The sequence below is a fragment of the Stomoxys calcitrans genome, chromosome 5 (genome assembly GCF_963082655.1).
Source record: "Stomoxys calcitrans chromosome 5, idStoCalc2.1, whole genome shotgun sequence".
Lineage (NCBI taxonomy): Eukaryota > Metazoa > Arthropoda > Insecta > Diptera > Muscidae > Stomoxys > Stomoxys calcitrans.
In genome coordinates this window covers 101,178,197-101,204,408 of record NC_081556.1, presented here as the reverse complement: position 1 = coordinate 101,204,408, position 26,212 = coordinate 101,178,197, and the positions used below count along the sequence as shown (strand labels likewise).

Here is a 26,212-nt window from a genome sequence, read left to right as displayed (position 1 = left end):
CGATAGAAGAGATTGCCAGAGATATATTGGGTTACCCAAGAAGTAATTGCGGATTTTTCATATAGTCGGCGTTGACAAATTTGTTCACAGCTTGTGACTCTGTAATTGCATTCTTTCTTCTGTCAGTTATCAGCTGTTACTTGTAGCTTGCTTTAGAAAAAAAGTATATTTGATTAAAGCTCATTCTAATTTGCATTTACTTTCTTTTAAAAAATCCGCAATTACTTTTTGGGCAACCCAATAGATTCGTCGGAGGTTGTTGTGGAAATTGTGTCTGAGTCGCTCAACCTTTAGGCGATGAAAAGTTTTGACTGCTTAAAATCGCCAGGCCCTGATGATGTATATCACTGATTGAATTGGAAGCGTGGTCCCATGGACTGGCTCTCCTAGGGAGATATACTCTGCTTGTATCAGTATGTAGAGTAGAGAGACATAAAGGTAATTTTCATTCCGAAAACAGAAACCCCGTACCAGAGATCTGCAATGGTGTATTGTTTTTGCGGTGCACCGCAAAAAATTTTGGTCTTTTTGAATCAACGCAACAAACATTACGCATTCACCTCCAATCAACGTAAAAGCAATGTACAAAACTAAAAACAATTTTACGGTGGAGCTGATGGGTATGGGTATGTACTGCATTCGAGTCACGCCTGAGTTTAAACTACTACCGCAAAATGTTATACTCATGTGTCTCTTGTATATGCGGTAGTATGATGAGTGTTTTACAAAAACAACGCAAACACCGCAACTAGTTTGCCAAGAAAAAACTGTAAAAAGTAATAAAAACCAGTAAGGAAAGTCAAAAGTCGGGCGTTGCCGGCTTTATAATGTCCTATACCTACCCTATAGGTACAAAGTGGGAGCTACATCTAAACCTGAACCAATCTCATCGTTGCAAATGTAATGTATTGTGTTGATACGCTGTTTGCGGTGTTTTTAATCTCGTCTTCCATTGACTCATACCCCCATCAAGGGCAAAGACGATGTTAAAAGCGGTTGAACGCGAAACATGAAAATGAATGCACGAATATTCAAACGATCGCCGCTCATATCAATAGGCTGAGAATATACACTGCATCAATTGCGGTGGGGATAGATACTTACACCGCATTTGAATGAGTATAACGCGTATCAGAAAAATACCACAGCTTGCTGTTCTCTCAACCGCATCACGCGAAGGCAAAAGATTTTCGTCCTATTTGTCTGTCATATTTAAATCGGTTCTATCGGGAATAGGAGTACATAATTTGTAGCAAAAAGCGTGTCAGGTAAGGTGTAATCCACACTGCCTGGAACATCGGCAGTGGTCGCTGCAATTTGTCTATCCACAATGTCCAGAGGCATAAGATTGAGCATTAAATTCAGTGCATCAGATGATGTCGTCCTCAGTGCGGCTGTGATGCACAAAGAAGCCATCCTTTGGATTCGGTTAACTATTGAGCAGCAGGTGGAATTTTGAAGCGCCGTCCACCAGACCACAACACCATATAGCATTATAGGTCTGACAACTGCAGTTTATACCAAATGCACACGACACGCGGTCTAAAACCTCAGCTTTTGCCAATGGCTTTCTTTCAGGTGTATGGGGCAAGAGATGCCTTTCTTGCCCCTTTCAATAATGTTGGATTTGAAGTTTAATTTCCTGTCCAGCAAAACCCCAGGTATTTTGGGCTTTCTTTAAATGGAACATTCTCTCCTTCCAAGGAGACAGGTTCCACTGTAGGCAACTTGTATCTCCTGCTGAAAAGAACTACTTCTGTCTTTCACGGATTTATACCAAGACCACTTTCGGTAGCCCACTTTGCTGTTGCACGTAGAGCTTCCTGTTAGAGCTTCCTCTTAGAGTGTTGGGAAACTTTCTCCTAACCGCAATAGCAACGTCATCAGCATACGCGACCACTTTTACACCTTTTTCTTTCAGTGACAATAATATATTGTTAATTAAAAGTAGAGGAGACGGTACACCACCTTGAGGTGTTTCTCTGCTGACCCATCTTTCTAGATCCACAGAAACTTCAACTCATTCATGATTGAATTCGGTTTTACATTATTGGAAGCACCTTCAATGTCAAGAAATGCTACCATTGTAATTCCTTGACAGCGATAGAACCAGTGAACAGTGACAGTGAAGGGCTGTGGATAGTGGATTTGCCTTTACTATACGCATGATGCTGCCGCGACAGGCGATCTCCAGGGATCTTTGCCCTAAGATATGTCTTCAGCATCGAAGATGACAGACTAATACAACGAAAATCTTTCGCCTTCGTGCGGTAGGGTTTTCCTGCTTTCGGAATGAAGATGACCTTTGTGTCCCTCCATTCCACAGGTATATATGACATTGTGATACGAGCAGAGTATATCTCCCTAAATCAGGGAACCAGTCTATCAGACACAGCTTGTAATTCAACCGGTGATACATCATCACGACCTGGCGACTTAAAGAAGGCGGACACAATAACCTCCGACTAATGCATACCAGTGAGAACCACTTCTGGCGCCACGTTGCCCGTTTGAGAATTTCACGGAAAATGTATATCAACGAGTAGTTCTAGTTCTTTCTCACTGGACATTGTCCATACATCTTCTGACTTCTGAATACACCCCAACGTAATAGGTCTCGAGGACAGAATCTTCCTCAACTTAGAGGCCTCAGATGTATCCTCCACGGAGCAGCAGAATTCTTACCAGGATTTGTTCTGAGCCTTTCTAAGCTCGCCCTTATATTTTCTTAGCTCAGCCTTATAGATGTCCCAATCGTGTGTTGCTCTTGTGGCTTTTGCTCTGTTGAAGAGTTTTCTACAGTCCTTCCTTAGACCAACCAGCTCTGGGGTCCACCATGGCGTTCGCTGTTTGCCCCCAGGCTTTGAACTAGGGCTTGCTGAAACAAGCGAGTCATTCAGGGCCTTCGTTATCCGCTTGACCACTATGTCTATATCCACCTGTGGTCATCCAACACTTCCCAGTCGCATATTCTTCCACTTATATATTCCGATACAAAGGTAATATCTAGTACCTCCTGCCTGTTCCTGGTAATAAAGGTCGGTTTATCCCCTTTATTACAAAATGCCAGATTGCAACTTATAATATATTCAATAAGCAGCTCACCCCTTTCGTTGACATCCGAACTTCCGCATATCTGGTGATGTACATTAGCATCACTTCCTACAATGAGGCTATTCTTCCCTTCAACCAGCGACTTAAGGTTTAAAGGCGGCATCTCTGAATCGTGTGCCATATATACGAAAGCCAGCCAGTAATGAGACTTGTTTATTTCCAAGCTGACTACTACTAAATCTTCAGTGCTTAGCGACGGAAGAAGAAAAACATTTAAGCTACTATTTGCAAGAATACAGGCTCTGTGTCATCATAATTGCTGTCAACTGAAGTGATGTCGTCCGCAGAAGCACCTTCACTTGTTCAGAAGTTGATTCAGACATTTATCGTAAAGATCCTTGACTTTATTCCAAAGTTCCTTATCATTGGCACCTTGAATATTCAAAGAATAGACGTCGAGACCTTCGTCCCGAAGAGCAGCGAAGTTTGCGTCGAATTTGGCAAGAGCATCAGTGGCTCTAATGAAGAAATCAAGGAAAATCAAAGCCATTTGACATCAAAAACTTAACTGAAAGAAGTGGTGTCGAGACCTTCGTCCCGAAGAGCAGCGAAGTTTGCGTCGAATTTGGCAAGAGCATCAGTGGCTCTAATGAAGAAATCAAGGAAAGTCAAAGCCATTTGACATCAAAAACTTAACTGAAAGAAGTGGTGTTTTGGTATGTCTTCCAACAAGTGTGCCCAGTATGGTCTTTATCGGTACATAACTTGATATAGCGGACATATAAAACGATCCCCAATTGACTTTCTGAGCCTCTGGAGGGAAAAATTATTACTCGATTTGCAGGAAATTTTGGAGGTGGTATTTTTTATGACTCAAAAGCCATGACAAGTGCTGTCCATATAGGTCAATAACTTTATGTAGGTAAGGTTAGGTTTAAGTGGCAGTCTGCCATCAGACTCACTTAGACGCTTTCGTCCATTGTGATACCACAGGAACAGAAGAAGGAAGATGCCTTCTAGTTCCTACCGTTGAACCATCCAGATCGCTTTAAAAAGCCCAGTAACTGGGCTTTGTGCCCATGAACATTCCACTAAGGAATGTGGCGAATGTTCACATCCGCTAAATCAGACAGGTTCTCAAAGAAATGAGAACCTAAAGTGGAACTCCTCCTAACTGCTAGTGCGGTACATACACACAGCCGGGGTTCTATAGCCTCTTCTTCCTGGATGGATGTCCCTAAAGCTTCTGCGAAAGTCGTTGCTGGCAACCTTCAGTCTGTCAGCATGTTTTTCGATTAGACAGTGACCTGTCATCACGGACACAATGCCTGAGACGTTTGTTCTAGCCAATGACAGCAAAGCAGTAGATCTCTTCAAGTCTAGACTAGGCCACATAGTTTTGGAATGCTCACAGCCCGCTCTTTGTGACCATCAATCATTCGTTGCCCATCGGGCCAGGTCCTGAAAACTTAGCTTACATGTCGCTAGAGGCATATCCATAGATTCCAGTGACCGTGGAGTTCCTAGTCTCGCAAGCTCGTCCCCTTTACAATTCCCTGGCATATCTCTGTGGCCCGGCACCCAGAACAGGTGAATTTTGAACTATTCAGCCATCTCGTTGAGAGATCTGCGACAATCGAGGGCGCTTTTTGTGTTCAGAAATACGTTCTCCAGGGATTTAATGGCTGCCTGAGAAGTCCACCACTTTCTAATTTGCAAAGATCTCTGATCGATACACACTGCAGATTTCGGATAACCTAACCTGACTTGATGTAGCTCTTATATATTTGAGAAAGTCATTCAAAGAATTTGCCATATCCGATCCACTCTGAATATCAGAAAAAATTTTTTCAGCGGTGGTTATCCCTTTCTAATACTGGCGACATTTGTAAGGAACTATGGAAGTGTCGCTCTGCGGCACGCCGTTCGTACTCGGCTATAAAAAGGAGGCTCCTTATCATTGATGTGAGAAGTTTGCCCTTGTTCCTTAATGAAGTGTTCATGGGAAAATTAGCCTTTTATATGAATGATGTATGTATAAAATTTGGAGCTGTTATAAATTTTTCATATGCATCCTTTCTCTATGCGATTATTGCATCAGTAACAGCAAACGATGACTAATGTGACCTTGAAATTTTTCTTTCACTTTGGCTATGCTATGTTACGTGAAGTGAAATGAGACTGTTACCACAGCTAAGGTAGCCACTTGTCTGTTCTGTTTTTTTAAGTTATCCATTTTTGCATTTTAGTTTAAAGGCAACCACAGATAATAGATTGCAATAATTGTAAATAAAATTGCATTATTCCAACTGCAAAAGAAAAAAAACAAAAAGGCCAATCAAAGTCTATTAACGTGTATTAATTTACTTTCATGCTTGTCTGCATGAACCCAATTAACATTCTATTAAAAACTGGTAAAATACCACAACAATTCCCATGCACAACAATGCTCGTAAGATATCCTCTGAGTCATTTTATATGAAAAATATGAGTCTAGAATATACCACAGAATCTTACTAGACCCATAAAACTATTCCAAACTATTCCGTAATTACTGATTCATTTAAATTCATTTGCATTTCTTGTTTTTTTTTTGCTTCTTGCTTCTTGCAGGCTTTACAATGACGAGACACCTGCAATTTGTATGTGCCACTGCCTGCCTATGGCTTCTGGCCTCGGCCCAACATTCCTCATCGCTGGACAAATGGTCGCGACAACTGGAGCCCACGGATCCCGGTGTATCGGATAGCTTCGATTGGGTGCCTTTGGCTCAACCTGCCGAAAGTACCACCAAAGATCGTTCGGGCAATGGACGTGTGCTCACCTACTCTCAGACATTCCCGCCCAGTGCCAAATTTGCCGATTTGGGCAAGGGTGGCTTTAATGGCCCCCAATCTCAGAAACCGGCACCCTTTGATTATCCTCCCTTTCAGTTCCAAAGTTTTGGTAATGCCCCACCACAAACTCAACCCTTAAGGCAATCAAATGGCCCGCTGAGAAATCAGGATCCAACATCACAATCCTTCTTTAAATTTGAAATGCCCTTCAACCAACAGAATTCACGACCATCTCCTCTGTCCTCTTCGGGTGTAAATACAGGCTATCAAATTTCACATGCCTTTGGCGGAGGTGCCCAGGCCACACTCTTCAATTCGCCTTTGTTCAATCAACAACCCGCTTTTCCTGCCGAATTTCATCCTTTACCGCAGAAGCCTTTCACCCAACCTTTGCAACAGAAACCGTTTACTCAACAAAATGTCATAGACGACTCCTTGTCCCTGAAGAATTTCTTCAAGGAGAACAAACCCTTGTCTCAACCAACTTCGTCGCCTTTGCAAGCGGTAACACCTCAAGTTTTCCCCGCTAATCCACCAGCTGAACAAAACTTTGCACTGAGATCTCCCTTCAGTGGACTGCCCTCGGCACCTTCAGGTGCTGCCCCTGGCCAGGACGGACAATTTCTGTATGTGCCCTATAATGATGTCTATAACTTCCCAGCTCCACAATCCCAGCCCTCGGTGCAACAACAGCCACAGACCCAAAACCTCTTTGAACAGCCCAACAAGTTCAACGCAAACTTGCCCACCGTAAATCCCTACCAAATCAATCAATTCTATACCCCAGATCCCATAGCCCCGGGAGTACAACAGCAGGCGGTGGGAACTCTGTTCTCAAGCACTACATCCAAACCCCAGACCACCTCACTTAAGCCCTCGAATATCTTCCAAAACTTTGCCAGTCCCCCATTCACCACTGCAGCTCCAACAAAACCCAAACCAAAGGCTCATCAACCTGCTCTGGCCATGTTCCTGTATCGTGCTTCGGCTAGACCCTCACAAACCGATGTGGTTGAAGCCTTGGCTTCCTCAAAAAGCATAGCTGTCATTGATGCTCCCAATCAAAACACCCCTGACATTTTTGTGGGTCCTGCCGGTATGCCCACACCCAATGGTTATACGAAATTCGATTTGCCCTATCTATCGCAATTGCAAAGTGGTGGCCAAGATATTAATGACATACCCTACTTTGTGGCTCCTTTGAGTTACCGCACTCCCGGTGGTTTCAATAAAATTCTGCTGCCAGAACCCCATGTGGGCTCCATTGTGGTCAATTTGGCCAAACAACGTCCAGCAACCACACAACAATCGAATGTCTACTATCAGCCACAGTTGCAGGATATTCCAGCGACAACACAACGTCCACGTACCTCCACCCAGGCTAATGTTCTCTTCCAACCCCATTATCAGGAAGTTCAAACCTCAACACATCGTCCACGCACTTCCACACAGAGAGTGAAAGGTGGAGCTCCCAGCCGAGGCAACAAGTACAGCTATTACCTAGATCAAGATGCCATACAAGAGGTGTCCTCTCCGCAGATCCCCGCACAGAAAGAGCGTCCCAAGAAGAAACGCCCACAATCGTCAAAGGTCGAACAACCCCTGTTTGGTGGACAGCAGCAGTTAAGCAATCCCTATGCCCAATTCAATCCCATACCCAATCAAATCACACCCGATGAATACTACAAGTTGGCCACCAAACCCAGCAGCACCTCATCGACAAGCACAACTTCGACGACCAGTACCACCACTTCAACTACCTCGACCACACCTCCTCCTCAGACCTATTTTACTTATAATACCCAAGCTGAAGAAGACTATTCTAGCCATCTGTACTCCAACAATGGAGCTGCGGCACAAGAGGATAAACCACGATTGACCACCAGACCGCCGTCCTATACCACAACTCCCGAAGAAGAGTATCGCATGAAACAATACTATCGCCAGCAAGAGGCCATACGCAACCGTCCCAAACCGGTGCCCCAAACCAATCCCACAGGCTACGATCAAGTCCAATACACCCCGGTTAACTTTGAGTACGAAGTTTCGCCTAAAACCACCACCGTCAAGCCTCGCATTACCTTCTATACCCCTACGGTGGGTCCAGCGCCTGACGATGAGGATTATCCCAACACTTTACCTCCCAAACAGCAACAATCGACTGGCAACCACTTGCCCGCCAACCATCGTCCTTCTTATGTTCAAAATGAAATCACCGACAGTCCGGTGGAATATGATCCCAATCCTTATCAATTGCCTTCTGAGTTGCCCTCATTGACACCCAATCTACCAGGCTTGGTCAATAATCTCAAGGATATGAAGGAACAGCAAAATACCGAAGCCGAACAACAAACCACAGCCACCCCAAGCTATGAGCCGGAGACTTCGACACCAAGACCATCGCGCCGTCCCTTGACACGAGTAAGAAAACCCACCAAAGCCAGTTACCAAGAGGCTGACAACGATAGCGAGACCGTAACCAGAAGGCCGGCCACACGTGTCAGACGTCCATTTGGAACCCGCAACTCTGTGGCCTCAGCCATTACCACCAATTTGGAGAATGAAGTATCCTCAACCACTACCAGAAGACCTACAGGCTCCCGCAAACCCCTGATACGCAATCCCAATCGCATTCGCTATCAACCCACTCCTGAGGAAAGACAGACCTTAAGAATCAAACAAAGAAAGAAGTACCAAGGCTCTTCCAAGGTGGTGGAACAAACCGAGGACCTCGACTATCAGCGTGATGTTTTGAAGCAAAATTACCCCGTCTTCAGACCCGGCAGTGGCACCCGCATACCCAGCAGTCCCTCGGCCAGACCCAGTTCATATGACTTTACTACAACCGAAGCACCCACCTCGGAAACACAACAAGTCTACACGGTGACGCCCAGCAATCACATAGACAATGAACAGGTCTTCCCTGCTGGCCTTTTGGAACCTATGCAAATAGCCCAACAATATAGTCCCTATAAGGACAACTATGGCCCCGGTTACTTCCCCAATCAGGAAGATCTCAATCCCACGGAGCCTGTAAGAAATGAAATCAATCCAGTGTATACCACCTATCCCAGTACGACAGTGGCACCACCTACAACGACAACTACAGAGGCAACTACAACGACGACTACGACTACAACAACCACAACTGAAGCTCCAGTGGTGATTACCACAAGGCGTTCACCATTTGTGAGGAGAAATTATCCACGCATTAGGACCACAACGACAGAGACACCAACCACAACAACACCTGCTGCCGAGGATAGACCATCGGTAAGTTGAGAAAAAATAAGAAGAAGTAAAAGCGTGCTAAGTTCGGGCGGGTCGAACCTTTTTTACCCTCCACCATGGATCGCATTCTCTAAGTTATTTTCACGTCATAGGTCATAGGAGAAATCATTGTGCAAAATTTCAGCATAATTGGATAGGGGCTCAATAAATACAATCAGGGATTGGTTTATTTAGGAGCTATATATGGTTATAGACCGATTTGAACCATACTTGGCACGGCTGTTGCAGTCATGACACAATTAGGCCATACCTAGCACAATTGTTGGAAGTCATACCAAAGCACATCATACAAAATCTCAGCCAAATCGGATAAGAGTTGCGCTGTCTAGAAGTCAAGATCCAAGATCGGTTTATATGCCAGATATATCGAAACATGGACCGATATGTTTATTAACAATTCCAACCGACCTACACTAATAGGAAGTATTTGTCCAAAATTTCACCTTACTAATGCTGGCTACATTCTTCTTCTCTACCAAGTGGTGTCGATATGCGGCACGCCATTCGGACTCGGGATGAAAAAGGTTGTCCCTTATCATCGAGCTTAACTTTAATCGGACTGCACTCATGGATATGAGAGAAGTATCCTCTGTGCCTTAATGGAATATTCATGGAAAATTTAGGAACCGCTTCAGGACACTAACATCCGCTAATTCGGACTAGTTCTCATAAAAATGAGAACCGAATGTGAAACTCCTTCTGCCTGCCAGTGCGGAACACACACACAGCAGTATTCTATAGTCTCCTCTTCCTTGACGTCCTCACAGCTTGTGCGGAAGTCATTACTTGCAACCTTTCACCTACCAGCATGTTTCTATTAGACAGCCACCTGTCATGACAGAAACAATGACTAAGACCTACCCAAAAAAAGCAAAACGGTAGACCTTTTCAATGGGCCACATAATTTTGGAGTGTTCACAAGCCGCACATTGTTACCCTTGGGACACGATCCTGAAGACTTAGCTTATATGTCGCTAGAGGCAGGTCCTAAAAGGACCAACAAATTGCGAACTTTCACATTCACTATACAGACAAATCCTCATAAAAATGAGAACCGAATGTGAAATTCATTCTGCTTGCCAGTGCGAGACACACACACGGCAGATATTCTATAGTCTCCTCTTCCTTGACGTCCTCACAGCTTCTGCAGAAATCGTTACTTGCAACCTTCAGCCTATCAACATGCTTTCCGATTAGACAATGACCTGTCATGGCGGACAAAATGACTGTGACACTTGTCTATCCAACGACAGCAATGCGGTTCGTCTCTCATAACCAGCACTTTGTGGCCATTTGCCCATTGGCTTGATTCTGAAAACTCAGCTTACATCTCGCTAGAGGCATACACACAGATTGCAGTTCCTCTGGAATGTGTAAAGTAGTACCTAGATTCGCAAGCTCGTCCCCTCTACAATACCCTGGGATATCTCTGTGGCCCGGCACCCAGAATAGGTAAATGTTTAACTTTTCAGCCATCTCGTTTAGAGATTTTCAAAAGTCGAGGGCGGTTTTTGGATTCAGAAATATGTTCCTATAAGAGACTTAATGGCTGCCTGGCTGCCTGAGAAGATATTTATGCCAATCGTTTTTATGACATTACATCTTAGACATTCCAATCCTCCTAGGCACCTGGAGCCAATTTTCTAAAACACACACGTACTCCACACCCGAATACCTTTCACTTGAGTCTCATATTGTCCCGATCGGTTCCCTTTTGAATTTGGGCTGTACTTTTGGGGCGGTTTTGGTCTTGGGTTTAGCCCCTAGTTACTTGGACCAAATTTTTAATATCATATTCATACTGTACTCCCGAATACCTTTCATTTAAGTCCTGTATTGTCCCGATCGGTCCACTTTTGAATTTGGACGGTGCTGTTGGGTTAAGGGGTACGAATAAGACAGATCGCAGGTCGAAATTGCAAGATGTTGCAAAGCCAAGTGACTATATTCATATAATTGCCATCCTATAGTGGGGTACTAATAGAGGAGAGGAGATTGAAGAAATTTTTAAAAACTCTTATATTTGTTGTTTTCTTTTACAGATCCGCAATCGCCTGCCACCTCGCAAAGTCATTAAAGTTCGCACACGCAATCGTCGTCCCTTGCACCCGGCCTCCTCAACACCAGCACCAGAAGAGGAGAATGAGCCCACTGAGGAACCCAAGCAAAATTATCGCAAATTGAATCGTTTCAATCAGGATCTTTATGATAATGAGGTAAGTACAGGTTTAATTTTCATAGTAATAAGATCTTCACTAACACTATCCCCTTTCCCTTTGTTGGTGAAAAACAGACCCCCAGACGTCGTTATAAACAAAAATTCCAATTGGAAGGTCAGGAATCACAATGGTCTCCAGCGGTCAAACTTGGACCCAGCAACAATTTCAAGCCAGTCAATCCCAAGGACCATAGCGTTAACAAACACAAATTCGAAGAAGAGCCTGAAATTGTTACCATGGGACCTAATGGTGAGGGCCAGGATAACTATGAGGTCCGAGTGTCGGCAAATCTGTCACCTTCTATGGGAACCAATGCTGCCAAGCCACAAATGAAGGAACCTAATTTGAAGTAAGTTTTTTGGGAGGATGAAATTTTTTTTTTGCAAAATTAAAAACTTTTTCCCTTCTTTTTCCTAGACCTGAGAAATCCTTTGCAGAACTTCTAGAAGAAGTCATGGGAAAGGCACCTGAGGACAAAGCAGCCGAAGTAACCACCGAAGCAGCATCAGATGGCACCCTTTTCGAATCCCAAAAAACAACCATAGCCAATCGTCTGAATCGTCGTGGAAAATGGAAGAAGACTCGCATTGTGTCCGCCCATAATAATGGGGAAAGTTTCGAAACTGCAGAATCACAAAGTTTGGGCTCCCAAATATTCAACAACCTGCAGAGTAAGGAAAAAACCCAAAGCCCAGTGGATGTAACAAAGGATTGGAAGACCACCACACCCATGACAACAGCTGCGGAAATTAATGCCATGTATACATTGGGTAGCACAACCCCCATTCCTATGAGTTCCATGGAACAATATGGTCTGACCACAGCAAAACCCGAGGAAGCTTACACCACCACATTTGCTCCCACCATGCCCATGAATACTGATGAGGCTGAAGATGAAATGAGAGAAAGCACCACCACAGAAAAACCTCATTATGCGGAGGAAGAGGAAAGTGCCACCCGACGCATGGATAACGCAGCCATGGAGGAAGATTTAGAAATTCAACCCAGCCTATTTTCTGAAGTGAAAAAGCAGCTACATGAGCTATTCTCAATTGAGGAAAGCGATGATACAGCGGTAACGGCAGCTTTGGCTGCAGTGGGTAAACGCCGCCAAGAATACACACATATAAAGAGGCCCAAATTAGAGACTACCACATTTGCACCTCAACCCGATTTTACGGAGCCCATGTCGGTGGAAGACAAAAAGGCCTTCCACCGAGAGCTGATGAAGCATGTGGTATATGCAACATCGGCGCCAGCTAAAGAAATGCAGGAACAGACGCCGGAAACGGAAATCTGTTATAGAGGGCGTTGCATAAAATCTGATGATTTGCCAGCCAATCATAAATTAAATTAATTTTATTGTTATTATTAGATATTAACTAGGATGTTCTAAAATTGTTTTGTGTTAGTTCTAAATTTTTCTGTTTCTTTTTTTAATGCTGTCTCTCTCCTGTATTATTTTTAATTCCTTCTTTTCACTTTCATTATCGTTTTGTGTTTCTAGAGATTGTAGCTAGATACCAAGTAGCAGCAGGGAAATCATAAATCACTGTACACTTGGTGCACTAAGAAAATTGTTTTGAAATTTCCAAACAAGTATTTTTCTGAAGAAAGCGACTTGTGGCTGATTCGGTATATACAAATTCGAAACAAGAATAAGTTTGAAATTTTCAAAAAAAACTTACACTTGAGTTATAATGGTGTCACAATGGCCTACACGTTGTCGATGTAAGTCTGTACTCAGTGACATCCTATTCGCGCATAAGTTGTAAAGAATGTTGAAATGGGTTTGGGGTTCAAAAAGAATTTTCCAGCAGCCCTATTTTAGCATCAATAGTTTCTTAAGTTCAGAACCATTAATGTTTTGTTAGTTGATTCGTTCTCCAATTCGTCGAAATCACTTGCTTTTCCTCCATAATATCAGCTGATTACGATGAGTTGGCGAACGAACCGAATGACAATATATTAGTTTGGCTGACCGTTAGATCCAGTAGTGCAGCGATATTTTTTATTTACTTTCTTTCTCTCTCTTTTCTGTAAACTGAAACCAAATTTCTCAGTTTCGATTTCGTTACTTTATTTTTTCTTTTTATTTCATTTTACTATGTTTTTATTACAATATTTTTTGAAAATCTCTTGAAAATCCCTCCTTTCGTTTCTCACTCTCTCTGTTACCCTCATTATTCCCAATTTCTTCTTCTCTTCATGTGTGAATCGAATTAATGAATGTGTCATTTATTTTTCTTCTTCAAAAAAAGTCATAAATATCCTCATACGCATATCTATTTTATTTATTTCCCCCCCGCCCCCACAAATCTATTCTATAATTTGTAATTATTTAGCTTTAATTTATAACAACAACAACCAGAAAAGACAAATGAACGATTTTCATGTAATTAATTAATTTTATTTAATTAAGTTTTAATACCTCTTTTGCTTAACTTTGTCTTATCTTCTGTTTTCTATACTTCTCAGAGAGTTGTAAGTTACCCAATAAACTAAGGATTATTTAGTTTTTAAAAAAGTTTATCAACTTGAATTCTGTTACTTTTATCAATGAAATCATTACTACATGAAATTCTATTGAATTTAACTATATGTCAAATTGAATTCCGATTTTGCAGACTTACAGTGCGCTACAAAAGTCTACATATACAAAATAGCATGCATATTGACTTACAAATTCTACTTTTCATATAGTTTAATTAAAATTTATTTCATATAGTATTGTGTATTGTTGTTCAATTAACGATCAATATCATATATGAATTAACGAATTTCTGAACCTAAGCTAAGTTTCTAAGGCGTCTGTCAGTTGAATCTTACTAACAAATTTGGATATTCTATTGTTGAATTCAACTTGAAAAAATTTTAAACTTTTTTTATAATATCAAGTGTTTTTTGGGTACTTTTCTATCATTTAATGTAATAGAATTATTTCTACTCGAGAAGATATTAACGTGGGTCTGCAATAGATATTGGAAATTGTTGAAATTTTACTTAAGTTTAGTATTATGTATTCGTTAAGTTTTGTAATATATACATATAATAAAAAATTAAATAAAACAAAATAAGTAATCATGTGTACGATATACAAATAACTATTTGTAATATATTTGAAATATTTAAAAATATTTTGAATAAAAATTTTATTATTAATAAAAATAAAAAATTAAGCCTTGAGTGTTATTTAGGAAATAAAAGAAAAGGCACATGGAACTTCATACAGTCATTCTTGCATGAAAACAAAAAAAAATTGTTATTCCCTACACCACATATTTTGGAATACGGATCGACTCCGAATCACTTTCTGATTCGATTAAGCTTTGCCCGTCTGTCTATCCAAGTGTACAAAGTCATCCAACCATTTTCAAATTTGGCACAGGCATTTTTTTGTCTAGAGGCAAAGCCTATTGAAATTGGAAAAAATCGATTCAGATTTTGATATAACTTTCATATATGTCTATGTTCGGCCGATATGGACTTATATTGTGATATGAAGATGTTTGGGGGATTCTTACGGTTTAACTAGGCAAACATATACCGGTGAAGTAGGTAGATGATGATGCTAATGATGGACAAGAAGAAAGTAATAAAACCGATTATTGCCGCCAAGGCAGACTATAAAGTTCCTTTTCTTAAGGGGGCTATATGTAGGTATGTAGGCTTGTTATTCTCAGCATTGGGGAATAACAAGTGCAAGACAAAACTGCTACAACCGCAGCAGTAAGGAATACAAACAAGACACAGCGATATTTCAGTAAAATGTTTGTTCCAAGAAGGACTCATATTCCAGTACAGGAATTTTAGATCAAAATTCAATTTTTTAAATTTATATATAAGGTAAGTTACATAAAAAGTACTTAAAAATAATTAGTGGCAAGAATTTAATAAACAATTATCAAAAATAAATAATATAAGAATTAAAAAATGTAGATCAATTTAAAATTTAGTTGAACTTTGAAATATAAATTAGACTGAGAGTAAAATTAAAAAAGAAGAATAAAAAAAGATAATAATATAATTTAAGAAAAGGGGAAAACCTTAAAAGAACTTTAAAGCAGTTGATTGAGCAGATAATTCGGAATATTGAATAATTAGTAAGAAAGAAATAAATTAATATTAATTAATTAATACGTATATCTCATATCTAAAACATTTCCTTAGTTATTACATAAAAAGGAGACAATATTTTTAAGTAACGTAACGTAAAGGCGTAACAAAATCAATCGATTGCTTCTACTACATCTTGAGAAAGGCAGACGTTGGCATAAGTGCGTGGGTAGACAACTATATATTATCTTGAGCAAGAAAGTGAGAACTCTTAATTTAAGAAGATTTTGAAAACTCATGTCGTACAACTGTCCGAAAACCTGAAATGATGTCATATCGTCATAAACCATAGACATATCGTAATACTGTTAAACGTTCTATCCAATCTCAACCTACTCTGTGCATCACATTTAGCAAACAATTTACACCCATATGTGATAATTGGAATTAGATACGACTGCGCCAATATAACCCTTATCTTAAAGGGTGTACAATGTTGTGATCGTCAGAGCGTTCGAAGCATCGAGTAAACACGACCACATGATATAATATGAACCGACCATGTCAAATAGATGTTGAAAACCATACCAAGATTCTTCGCTCCATCATCTTTCTCAATTCTCTGATTATCCACCATAATATCAGCATTAAACTGAGTCCGTGAGGTTCCTCTTCGAATAATAATACATTTTGACTTCTTCGGATTAATAGTAAGACCGTTGCCAGATGCCCATAATGAATTTCTAGTCACGTCCTCGTTCAAAGCAGCCATACAATCATGAATTTCCGACAATGTAGTTCCAGTATATACTTGGACATTAACTGCATAAATCTGAATACGACAATTTCTCAACTTCGATGGGAGATCACTGATATACATCGAAAAAAATAGTGGTCCCAATATCGAACACTGCGGTACACCTCGCATGACAGGCCGTGACTGAGAGCACTTATAACCAATCCCAACATACTGATACCGATCGCTCAGGTAGGAGGGCAGCAGTCTTGCAGACGTGGCTGAGAATCCAAAAAAGTAACGTAATTTAGAACATAGCAATTCGTGATGTTCCGTGTCAAACGCTTTTGAGTGGGCCAAAAGAACTAAAAATACAATACTTCTCTCATCCAAGTAGTTCCATATATCCTCGGCAACGTCTATAATAGCTGTTGTACAACGATTTCCCTCCGTAAAACCAGACAATAAGTCATTCTCATTCAAATCTCCATTAATTTGATGCTTATACCGATAAAGTCAAAGCGATCATCTAACATATCCAAAGACATTTCGTAAAATTAACTGTCTACATCACACATCGGAATATCCAAAAGCTTACTGTTAATGCCATCAACGTCAGCCAGATCATCGTCGTGTTGAGTGTTAGCCCTTCTACCAATGTCAAGCTCCCGTATCGTTTGTCAAGTCTGTTTCGTATCAATAACATTGGCGAATTTTGCCATATAAAACTCCCTTTTTGCCCCCTTTATCACGTCATGAGCCGTTCTCCTTGCATTTCGGTATTCATTGTGTAATTCAGGAGTTTTATACCGCTTCCACCTCCTATAAGTACGATCTCTCATGGCCGTTGTTTTGCACAAAATGCCTTAGTTCTCGCAGGCACCGTGCAATTGAATATATCAACAATATTCCCCTCTAAATATGCCAATTTCTCATCGATAGATACAATATCATAAATAACACTCCTCATCAAGGCGTTCATAATCAATATTTTTGAAGTCATTGTACGTAACAGATTCACTCCTCGTCGTAATCATATGTCAAGAATATTATATCATGACAAGAAAAGCAGGGGGCCGAAAGTTGCTCATACAACAGGATATTCGACTCCTTGCCGACAAAAAACAAATCTAGAAGGGTCTCATTCGTAACTGTGTAGTGGGTTTGTGTGAGTATATTGACAGAGTTTTTACCCATTGATAACATTGAATTTATAAGCCTCTAATCAACGAGAACATTACTATTGAAGTACTATTGCAAACCGATTTACATTAAATTTGGCACAAAGGATTCCCTTATGACTCCTGACATTGGTGTTGAATTTCATAGAAATCGATTCATATTCAGATACAGCCCCCACATATATTTATCAGAGGTGGTTATCCCCTCCCTATGCTATAGACATATGAGAGGTACTATGCCATGTTAAAACTTCTCCCCAGAGAGGCACGAGCTTAAAATTTGAATCGGAGGCATTGAGCTTAAAATTTAAATCGGACAGCACTCAATGATATGTGAGAAGTTTTCCCCAGTTCCTTAGTTGAAGGTTCATGGTCAAATTTGTATTTGTATATAAGTATCACCAGATTTTCACTTTCATTTACCTAGTTTCCGAACACTACATCTTTTGTTTGCTGGAACAGAACTGTTCCCAGTTTGTTTCTACCTACGATTGCCATTCTCATTGGAGATGTTGATGACCATTATTTTATGTAGCAGTGTAACAAACAGCGTGTACCACTAACGAATTAGACATCCTATGTTATCGACGTGGCATGGCCTTGAGCGAGTGTGCTTGCATTGGATGTCATCGATCCGAGTTCGAATCATGGCTCGGGCAGGGTATTTTTTAATTTTTGTATTTTTGGTTGCTGTTAGTTTTTTACCTTAGAAGATGACAGTGACCTTGAATCATTTGGATCCTTTCCAAGAGAGAAAGTACCGTTAGATTTTAGCCATTTAAATTAATAGCTGCTATTAACCAATCTGATTCGACTTCTTTCCAATCTATTATGATTCCGCATTTTTTTCGATTTTTCACTCAATCCAATGATTTGGCCTATGTTTGAGAGTTTGCCTGGTGAAGCAACATGATTTGATCTTTCTTTCCAATTTTTGATATCATAAGGAACGCATCGAAGTGAATGCTAAGTTCAAAGTGTAAAGTGTGTTATTTTTTATCGGAATCTGATTCTAATCAGATATTTGGTTTTATTTTGATACATTACGAATTTATCACAGTATAAAAGGGTACGTTTTCTTGGTTCTTAGAATTTTTGTGCTAATGATTGAACAAATTTTAGAATTTTGTCTTGGTTTTCCTCGATTTGTGCACTAATTTTGGTAAGAATTTCCTTGATCAATTAGGTTTTGATTATGGCATTCTTTTAAGAAATATTCAGGAAAAATCGAACATAAGGTTTAATAATGCCGAATTTTTCATTTGAGGGAACGCGAAGTTATCCGTAAATGATGAAATTTCTTTTTTTCCCCCTTCGCTGAACCTCTTTTGCTTTCAACCACTATTTCCCGGATATAAAAACACCAGATCTTGAAAAAACATCATTATCGACTTTTGATATAATACATCCTTGTCCGCCTTAGGGATTGCTTGGTGTTCCCCTTTATGTTTGCTGTCCACCAATCAGAGGAAAACATCGAATGTTAAGCCCGACCACAGTGCCTGCTGTACGGCACTCATATAGATTCTAGTGCCAATTAAGCTGATACAGTTTCAACAACCACAGTAGCTCAGTGGGCAGATCGGCGGTGGCAATAACGCAATTTGTAACTAAGGCAACCGGTTCAACTCGTACCATCGATAATATTGAAATTAAAACATCATCAGCACCAGAGGATAATGCTCCTGAGGCATCGGCGCACATCACCTCATCATCGGTGGACAAAAAGGATAAAATCAAGGATGTGCAATTTGTAAGTCAACAAATCTTTAACTTTTCAAATTTTTGCATTTTTATATTTACTTAAACTTTGAAATACCAATTTAGTCTTTTAATTTCTCAAGATACCTTATTTTTGACATCAAAATTCCTGTCGGGAATAACTTTTCAGATAGGTTTGGTAAGGAAGTTATATGAGGTTGTATAATGTACGAAATTCATAAAATTTAAACATAAACTTTAAAACTTTAAACAAATTTTTTAAATGAATGCCCACACCTAAATTCTTCTATCATTTCCCTTTAAGAGATCTTAAATTTTTTGAAAAATTCACTTCAAGAAAATTGCAAATGTCTTGAATTATGGTCTACCATGAACCTTGTGTATTGTTTTTGAATATTAAGCTTATTTTTCATAATTTAGAATTATTTATCCTTAATGTAAATAAATTTTGTTTTAAATATATCTATCCTTTAAAATGAGTTGATGATCGACTTCTCCTTTTTACTTTGGTGACTTAAAGGTAAAGTAAGTGTAGAATTTGGTGACTTAAAGGTAAAGTAAGTGTAGAATTTGGGGTTTTAGTTTAAATGCAGCCACTAAAACCAAGGGTTAAGAGGCAAAGGATTCCGAAACATCCTGGAATCCTCAAATTAAGATGATGCTATAATTCTTCTCCATAGTTTTCTTTCATAGACTAATCATAGGTATCATGTTGTCGTGATTAGTTCCAGTCCATTCGAGCTCAATTAATTTTCATTTATTTGTGTTTAAAACTTAGGGAGTCTGGAATAGCTGTTCATGGCCGGATGCAAGGATTTAGAGATCAAAGTAGAACCGAACCGAAAAAGGCGTAAAAGTGGGTGCGTATGCTGATGACGTGGCAATTGTGGTTAGGGGAAAGATTCCCAGCACTCTAAGTTATATACTTCAGGAAGCTCTACGTGCAACAGCGAAGTGGGCTACCGAAAGTGGTCTGGGTATAAATCCGTGCAAGACAGAAGTAGTTCTTTTTAGCAGAAGATACAGTTGCCTACAGTGGTGAGAATGTTCCATTTACAGAAAACGCAAAATACCTGGGTGTTTTGCTGGACAGGAAATTGAACATCAAATCCAACATTTTGGAAAGAGCAAGAAAGGCCACTCTTGTCCTATACCACTGCAAGACAACCATTGGCAAAAGGTTGGAGTTAGACCGCGTGTCATGCATTGGGTATATGCTGCAGTTGTCAGACCTATAATGATATATAGTGTTGTGGTAGGGTGGACGGCGCTTCAAAATCGACCTACTGCTCAATACTTAAGCGGATCCAAAGGAGGGCTTATTTGTGCATCACAGACGCACTGAGGACGACACCATCTGATGCACTGAATTTAATGCTACATCTTATGCCTCTGGACATTGTAGCTACCCAAATTGCAGCGACCACTGCCGTGGGGTTAAGAGAGCTTTCTCATTGGTCATGTGGCGGCTACGGACATTGTGTTATACTTGATACAATATCCGATGTTCCAGGCAGTGTGGATTACACCCTACCTGAGCCGCCTTTTAATAAAACTTACCGTACCACTATTCCTGATAGAACCGATTGGAACTACGATATCCCTGTTAACAGAAGTTACATAGACTTCTATACGGATGTTTCCAAACTAAACGACCAGGTGGGTTTTGTGGTGTAGTCTAAAGATCTAGAACTGGTCATATCGAAGAGGTTACCCGATCACTGCAGTGTGTATCAAGCAGAGATCCTTGCAATCAAAAAAGTGATGTGATGGCTAAGATATAATATCATTACGACGATTGGCATTAATATCTTCTCAGACAGCCAGGCAGCCATTAAATCCCTGGACAACGTATTTCTGAACACAAAATCCGCACTCGACTGTCGCAGATCTCTCAACGAGATGGCTGAACAGTTCAAAATTCACCTGTTCTGGGTGCCGGGCCACAGAGATATCCCAGGGAATTGTAAAGCGGACGAACTTAAGAGACTAGGAACTACTCTACACGTTCCAGGGACACTGGGATCTGTGGGTATGCCTCTAGCGACATGTAAGCTAAGTTTTCAGGACCAGTCCCGAAGGGCAACGAATGATAGTTGGTCACAGAGACAGGGTTATGAGTGTTCCAAAACTATTTGGCCTCATCTACACTTGAAGAGGTCTACTGCTTTGCTGTCATTGGTTACAACAGACGTCTCAGTCATTGTGTCCGTCATGACAGGTCACTGTCTGATTGGAAAACATGCTGACGGACTGAAGGTTGGCAGCAAAGACTTTTGCAGAAGCTGTAAGTACGTCTAAGAAGAAGAGACTATAGGACACCTTCTGTGTGTGTGTCCCGCACTAGCAGTTAGGAGTTCGGCTTTAGGTTCTCATTTCTTTGAGAACCTGTCTGATTAAGCGGATGTAAACATTCGCAAGTTATTGGGCTTTTTAAAGCTATCTGGATGGTTCAACTGTAGGGACTAGAAGACATCTTCCTTCTTCTGTTCCTGTGGTATCACAATGGACAAAAACGACTAAGTGAGTCTCATGGCTGTGAATGGTGAGCGCTACCGTGAAACGATATCCAACGATATCCAACAAAATGCAAGAGTTTGACTTGCTCTGTTAAGAAAGCCCATGGCGCACTCATTTTCGGCTCAATTGGTACGTAAATAACCAGAATTATCGATTTTGGGGTGAAGATCAGCCAGAAGCATTGCAAGAGCTGCCAATGCATCCAGAAAAAGTCACAGTTTGGTTTGGTTTATGGGCTGGTGGCATCATTGGATCGAACTTCTTCAAAGACGATGCGAATCGTAACTTTACTGTGAATGGCGAGCGATACCGTGAAATGATACCCATCTTTATTTTTGCCCAAAATGCAAGGGCTTGACTTGCATGACATGTGATTTCAACAAGACGGCACCATATGCCACAAAGCACGCGTAACATTGGCCGCCTAGATCGTGCGATTTAACGCCCTTAGACTATTTTTTGTGGGGCTATGTTAAAGCTCATGTCTATACATGACATAATTACCAGTTTTGGTTGTGTAACATACTCAAAATCAGAGTTGCACTAATCACTGATTTTGACAGATAGTGCACTCAATATATTGTTGTTGGATAACTGCCCCTACCTGTAAATGAATATATTTTGTGTCTGTACAGATAAGTCCGCTTCGATTGACGCATTGAAAGACAAAATTTAAGCATTTATTCGTGAGATACCGGCCGAAATATTGGAAAGAATATGCAAAATTGGATTAATCGGATGGACCATTTGAAGCGCAGTCACGATCAACATTTGCATGATCTTCAAACATTAAATAATATGAACCGTACTATCGTTTCAATTAAAGATTTCATGCATTTTTCTGAATTTCATGTATTCTTTTTTTTTAACTTTCCTATAGCTCATAAAAATCACCCTTTAACAGCAATATCAATGCACAGGCCGAATAAAACCAAATTTAATAAAGTTAAAAGTCATTAGGGTAATCATTATACAACATTTTAGGCCAATCGGATGAAAACTGTGCCCTCTATAGGCGCAATGTTTCTCATAGGATACGTTTGTATCAATTTTTTGTTCAATTTTGCAAAAAAAATAAACTTTGCCGATAATATCGATAGGAAAAATATCAATCGATATGCTGACAAAAAATAAAATATCGATACTAGCGATAGTGCCATCGATATTTTGGCAGCTCTATCCCAAATCCATTTGATTTAAATCTCACATTGGCCTATATGTATGTTCGTTTGGGGTTCTTTTGGGTGCACGGCGGCTCCCTAGATACTTGGCTCCAAATTCTCTTCCCCAATACCTTTCCCCATTCTATGGTGGTGGGTACAACAGAAATTAACAAAGTATATAAAAATATTCCCTTTGAAAGCTATAAGGCTTTATTCAATCAATACTAAAATGATTCACAAAATTCTAGGCATATTCGTTGCCTTTGAGAGTGTTAGTGCGATTAACAAAAAACAAGCAATGCACGCGTTTCGTCATATTCTCTTTCTATGAATAGTGTTGAATGTTGTTGTTTTGAAATGATGTGGGGTGAGGAGAAAATGCATTATTTTTACGAATGGATTCATTGACAATGAAAATGGCATTCAACCCGCTCTCTGGTACGGACTGAAACAAACTTGCTCACGCATGGAGCTTAACGAGGATCACTACTTCCACAAACAAATGTGGCTACAACAACAACAACTCCCTATTCTGAAGACCTGAAAATTCCATCGATAACAAAGGGCCTCAAAAAAGGTAATAAAACCCTTCCATGTGATTAAAATATAGATAGGACTCCCTGCCCCTGCCCTAACAAGCAAAAATGTTTTGCAAAATAAGGATATCCCATTATCTTTGTGCAGAAAATCTGAATTTTTAATTCCTTAAATCGCCCCCTTAAATTTCAATGATAACAAAAACATTCATACTCAAATACCTTTAATGTTGTCAACGTATCACCTAACGGTTCATGCAATGTCCAATGCAAAAGCAACTCATACACCTACATGCAATACACCTATTTGTGTTTGAATACATGTACCTATGTACAACAAAAGAATGAAAAAAAATCTAACTTACCTTTCTTTGCATTTCAGCTGCTTCACAGTTGAATTTGTTTATGTCGAAGAGACGCATTAAATATTTTTGTCCTTTTTGGTTAAATACTTTTGGTTCCACTGCATGGTGAGCCAGCCAACATTAAACAAGAACGGAAACAGTTCAATCATAATACAACTACAACTAGAAAGCTGGCGGCGTATATTAGCAGCGCTGTTTTGCCATTTCTCACATATAATGCACACAAACACATTCGAAAACTTTTTATATTGCAGAAATTTTGGTCCACTATTAAAAAAAAATCCATACACTAAATAACACCTGATGCATTGCTTTGCCTTTTGCGGCTCATGCGTTTTTATTGACATTAACACAACAACACATTTTGCACAACGGTTAATTGCATTTTTTTCACGCACCAACTCAATTTTCACCCGGCACCAATTTTACATAACAACTAATTCAAGGGCGACTATTAAAAAAAATCCTTACACTAAATAACACCTGATGCATTGCTTTGCTTTTTGCGGCTCATGCGTTTTTATTGACATTAACACAACAACACATTTTTGCACAACGGTTAATTGCATTTTTTTCACACACACACACAACTCAATTTTCACCCGGCATCGAAAATTGTCGACCGATTAGCACGAATTTTACATAACAACTAATTCAAGGGGGAAAGAAGTGATTGCCTTCTTCCCCAATACATCTTATTTGTGTGAAACTCTCAATGTGGTGAGCGGTGAGTTAAAGGGATCTTCTTTTACTGTTCTGTTTAACATGCAATGCTCTTCAAACTTTTCTCTCAACATTACTCTCATGGTGTTTAGCTATGTTCTATGTGAGTTTCTGTTGGTTGAGTGGGGTTGGGGAAGAGGTGACTTTCCGTACTAAATAAAGATGAAAAGGGCCAGGAAGGCAACAACAAATCTGGAAAAAAATGTCAAACCACGACTAATCTATTCTCAAAGAAATTCTCTATGGAAATCAAATTATGTTATTACTAACATTTTTCTATGAAAATCAAATTGTGAGAGAGAAAAACAAAGAAGTAAAGGCGGTTTAAATATATTGACTTCATACCTACTTGGCGTTAATTTTGAAAGTGTAACTTAACATAAGCATTAAATTTCCTATATCATTAACAGTCTCTGACATTTACGCGAGAACTCAATACCAGACTTGAAGCATTTTAGAGGCGTGGAATGAAGAACATTTAGGGATATTGTGGGTAGCATGGAGGTTAGGTGGGGTTGAAAAGAGTGTACGTATATTTATCCGCCCCATGCCACTATGGACATACACCTAAAGCTGCTATCACACGATATGTGCGTTACATGTGTATGTGTGCGCGGTCTTTCTGCATAGAACATATTGTATTAAGACTTTCCTAAGGTACGCCAAAAACGAATAGAGTGCGCTCTAATCGGCATATATTCATATGAGGTATTCTCCCAAAAAAAGTACACTCGAAAAAAGTGTTCATATTTTTTATGGCATTTATATATGTTTTAGTACATGTGAAAACTAAAAGAAAGAGTATGCATTTAGATCTGTGTGATGCAGGTCTGTCTCGATTCAAACTTTTAAGCAAAAAAATGTTCATACCGCTATAACTTAAAAACAAATTAATCGATTAAAAAACACCTAAAAAGTTTTTGTTCAGAATTTCCTAAATTTTATATATCCAATTCTGGACCTATCTATGAAATTCACAAGTAATGGCGGGATTCATAAAAGAATCGATCGTGCAAAATTTCGTGCGAATCGGTTAAGAAGAGACCAAATTATCGACTTATTAGTACAAATCGGGCGAAACATATATATGGGAGCTATATCAAAATCTGAACCGATTTCTATGAAATTTACCAGTTATGTGGGGAGCCATAAGAAAATCTCTCGGGCAAAATTTCGTGAGAATCGCTAGACAAATGACGATGTTATTCGAATCGAACGAACATTCAGAGAGTTTGGGTGACCAGATTAATTAATTTCTATCTCTTACAAATATGGCTGTCCCAAAATTTCCTTAGTAGGGCAGAAAGGTGATGAAATAAGGAACATGAAATAATTGAAAAAAATCAAAGGAGGCATAAAGGGTTAAAAATTTGGAAAAACAATTTTAAATTTTCTTAGCAGATGCGGTGAATAGCTAACCAAAGTAGTTCTCAATTGCGATCCAGCAGATACAGCCGCCTCAACTTCTACAGAGCAGGGATTGATGCCAAACTTAACTGCCTAGCCAGATCCGATCGACTCAGACACAGATCCCACTGAATACACACTAATATAGCCGCAGAGTTCATGGATCTGAATATATAACAGAACCCTCCAAACATTTGAAAGTGACTTTCTCATTCCATACCAGAATTGTCACTTTTTAGATCCTTATGTATGATAGTACTATCGGAATTCTACCATTCATGTTTCGTTAATTAGTTTCTCATAATCAACTGTTATTGTTACAAATTTAAAAATAGATTATTTGTTGTTGTTTTGGACGATAAGTCAAAAAACCCACACAAGAGCCTTCTGTAATGAAGAAAG

The 26,212-nt window shown here is 39.8% G+C and overlaps 1 protein-coding gene across 1 annotated transcript in view; it reads left to right on the top strand.

Annotated features, from left to right (window-relative positions):
* LOC106089157 (mucin-2) overlaps positions 1–14,303 on the top strand; it is a 119,367-nt gene extending 105,064 nt beyond the window's left edge. The window contains exons 4-7 of the mRNA XM_013254937.2: positions 5,668–9,164; positions 11,225–11,398; positions 11,476–11,750; positions 11,819–14,303. Of these exons, the coding sequence (XP_013110391.2) occupies positions 5,676–9,164; positions 11,225–11,398; positions 11,476–11,750; positions 11,819–12,758 (4,878 nt within the window). The 5' untranslated portion in view covers positions 5,668–5,675 and the 3' untranslated portion in view covers positions 12,759–14,303. The remainder of the gene's footprint in view (positions 1–5,667; positions 9,165–11,224; positions 11,399–11,475; positions 11,751–11,818) is intronic.
* The last annotated feature ends 11,909 nt before the right edge of the window (positions 14,304–26,212 follow it).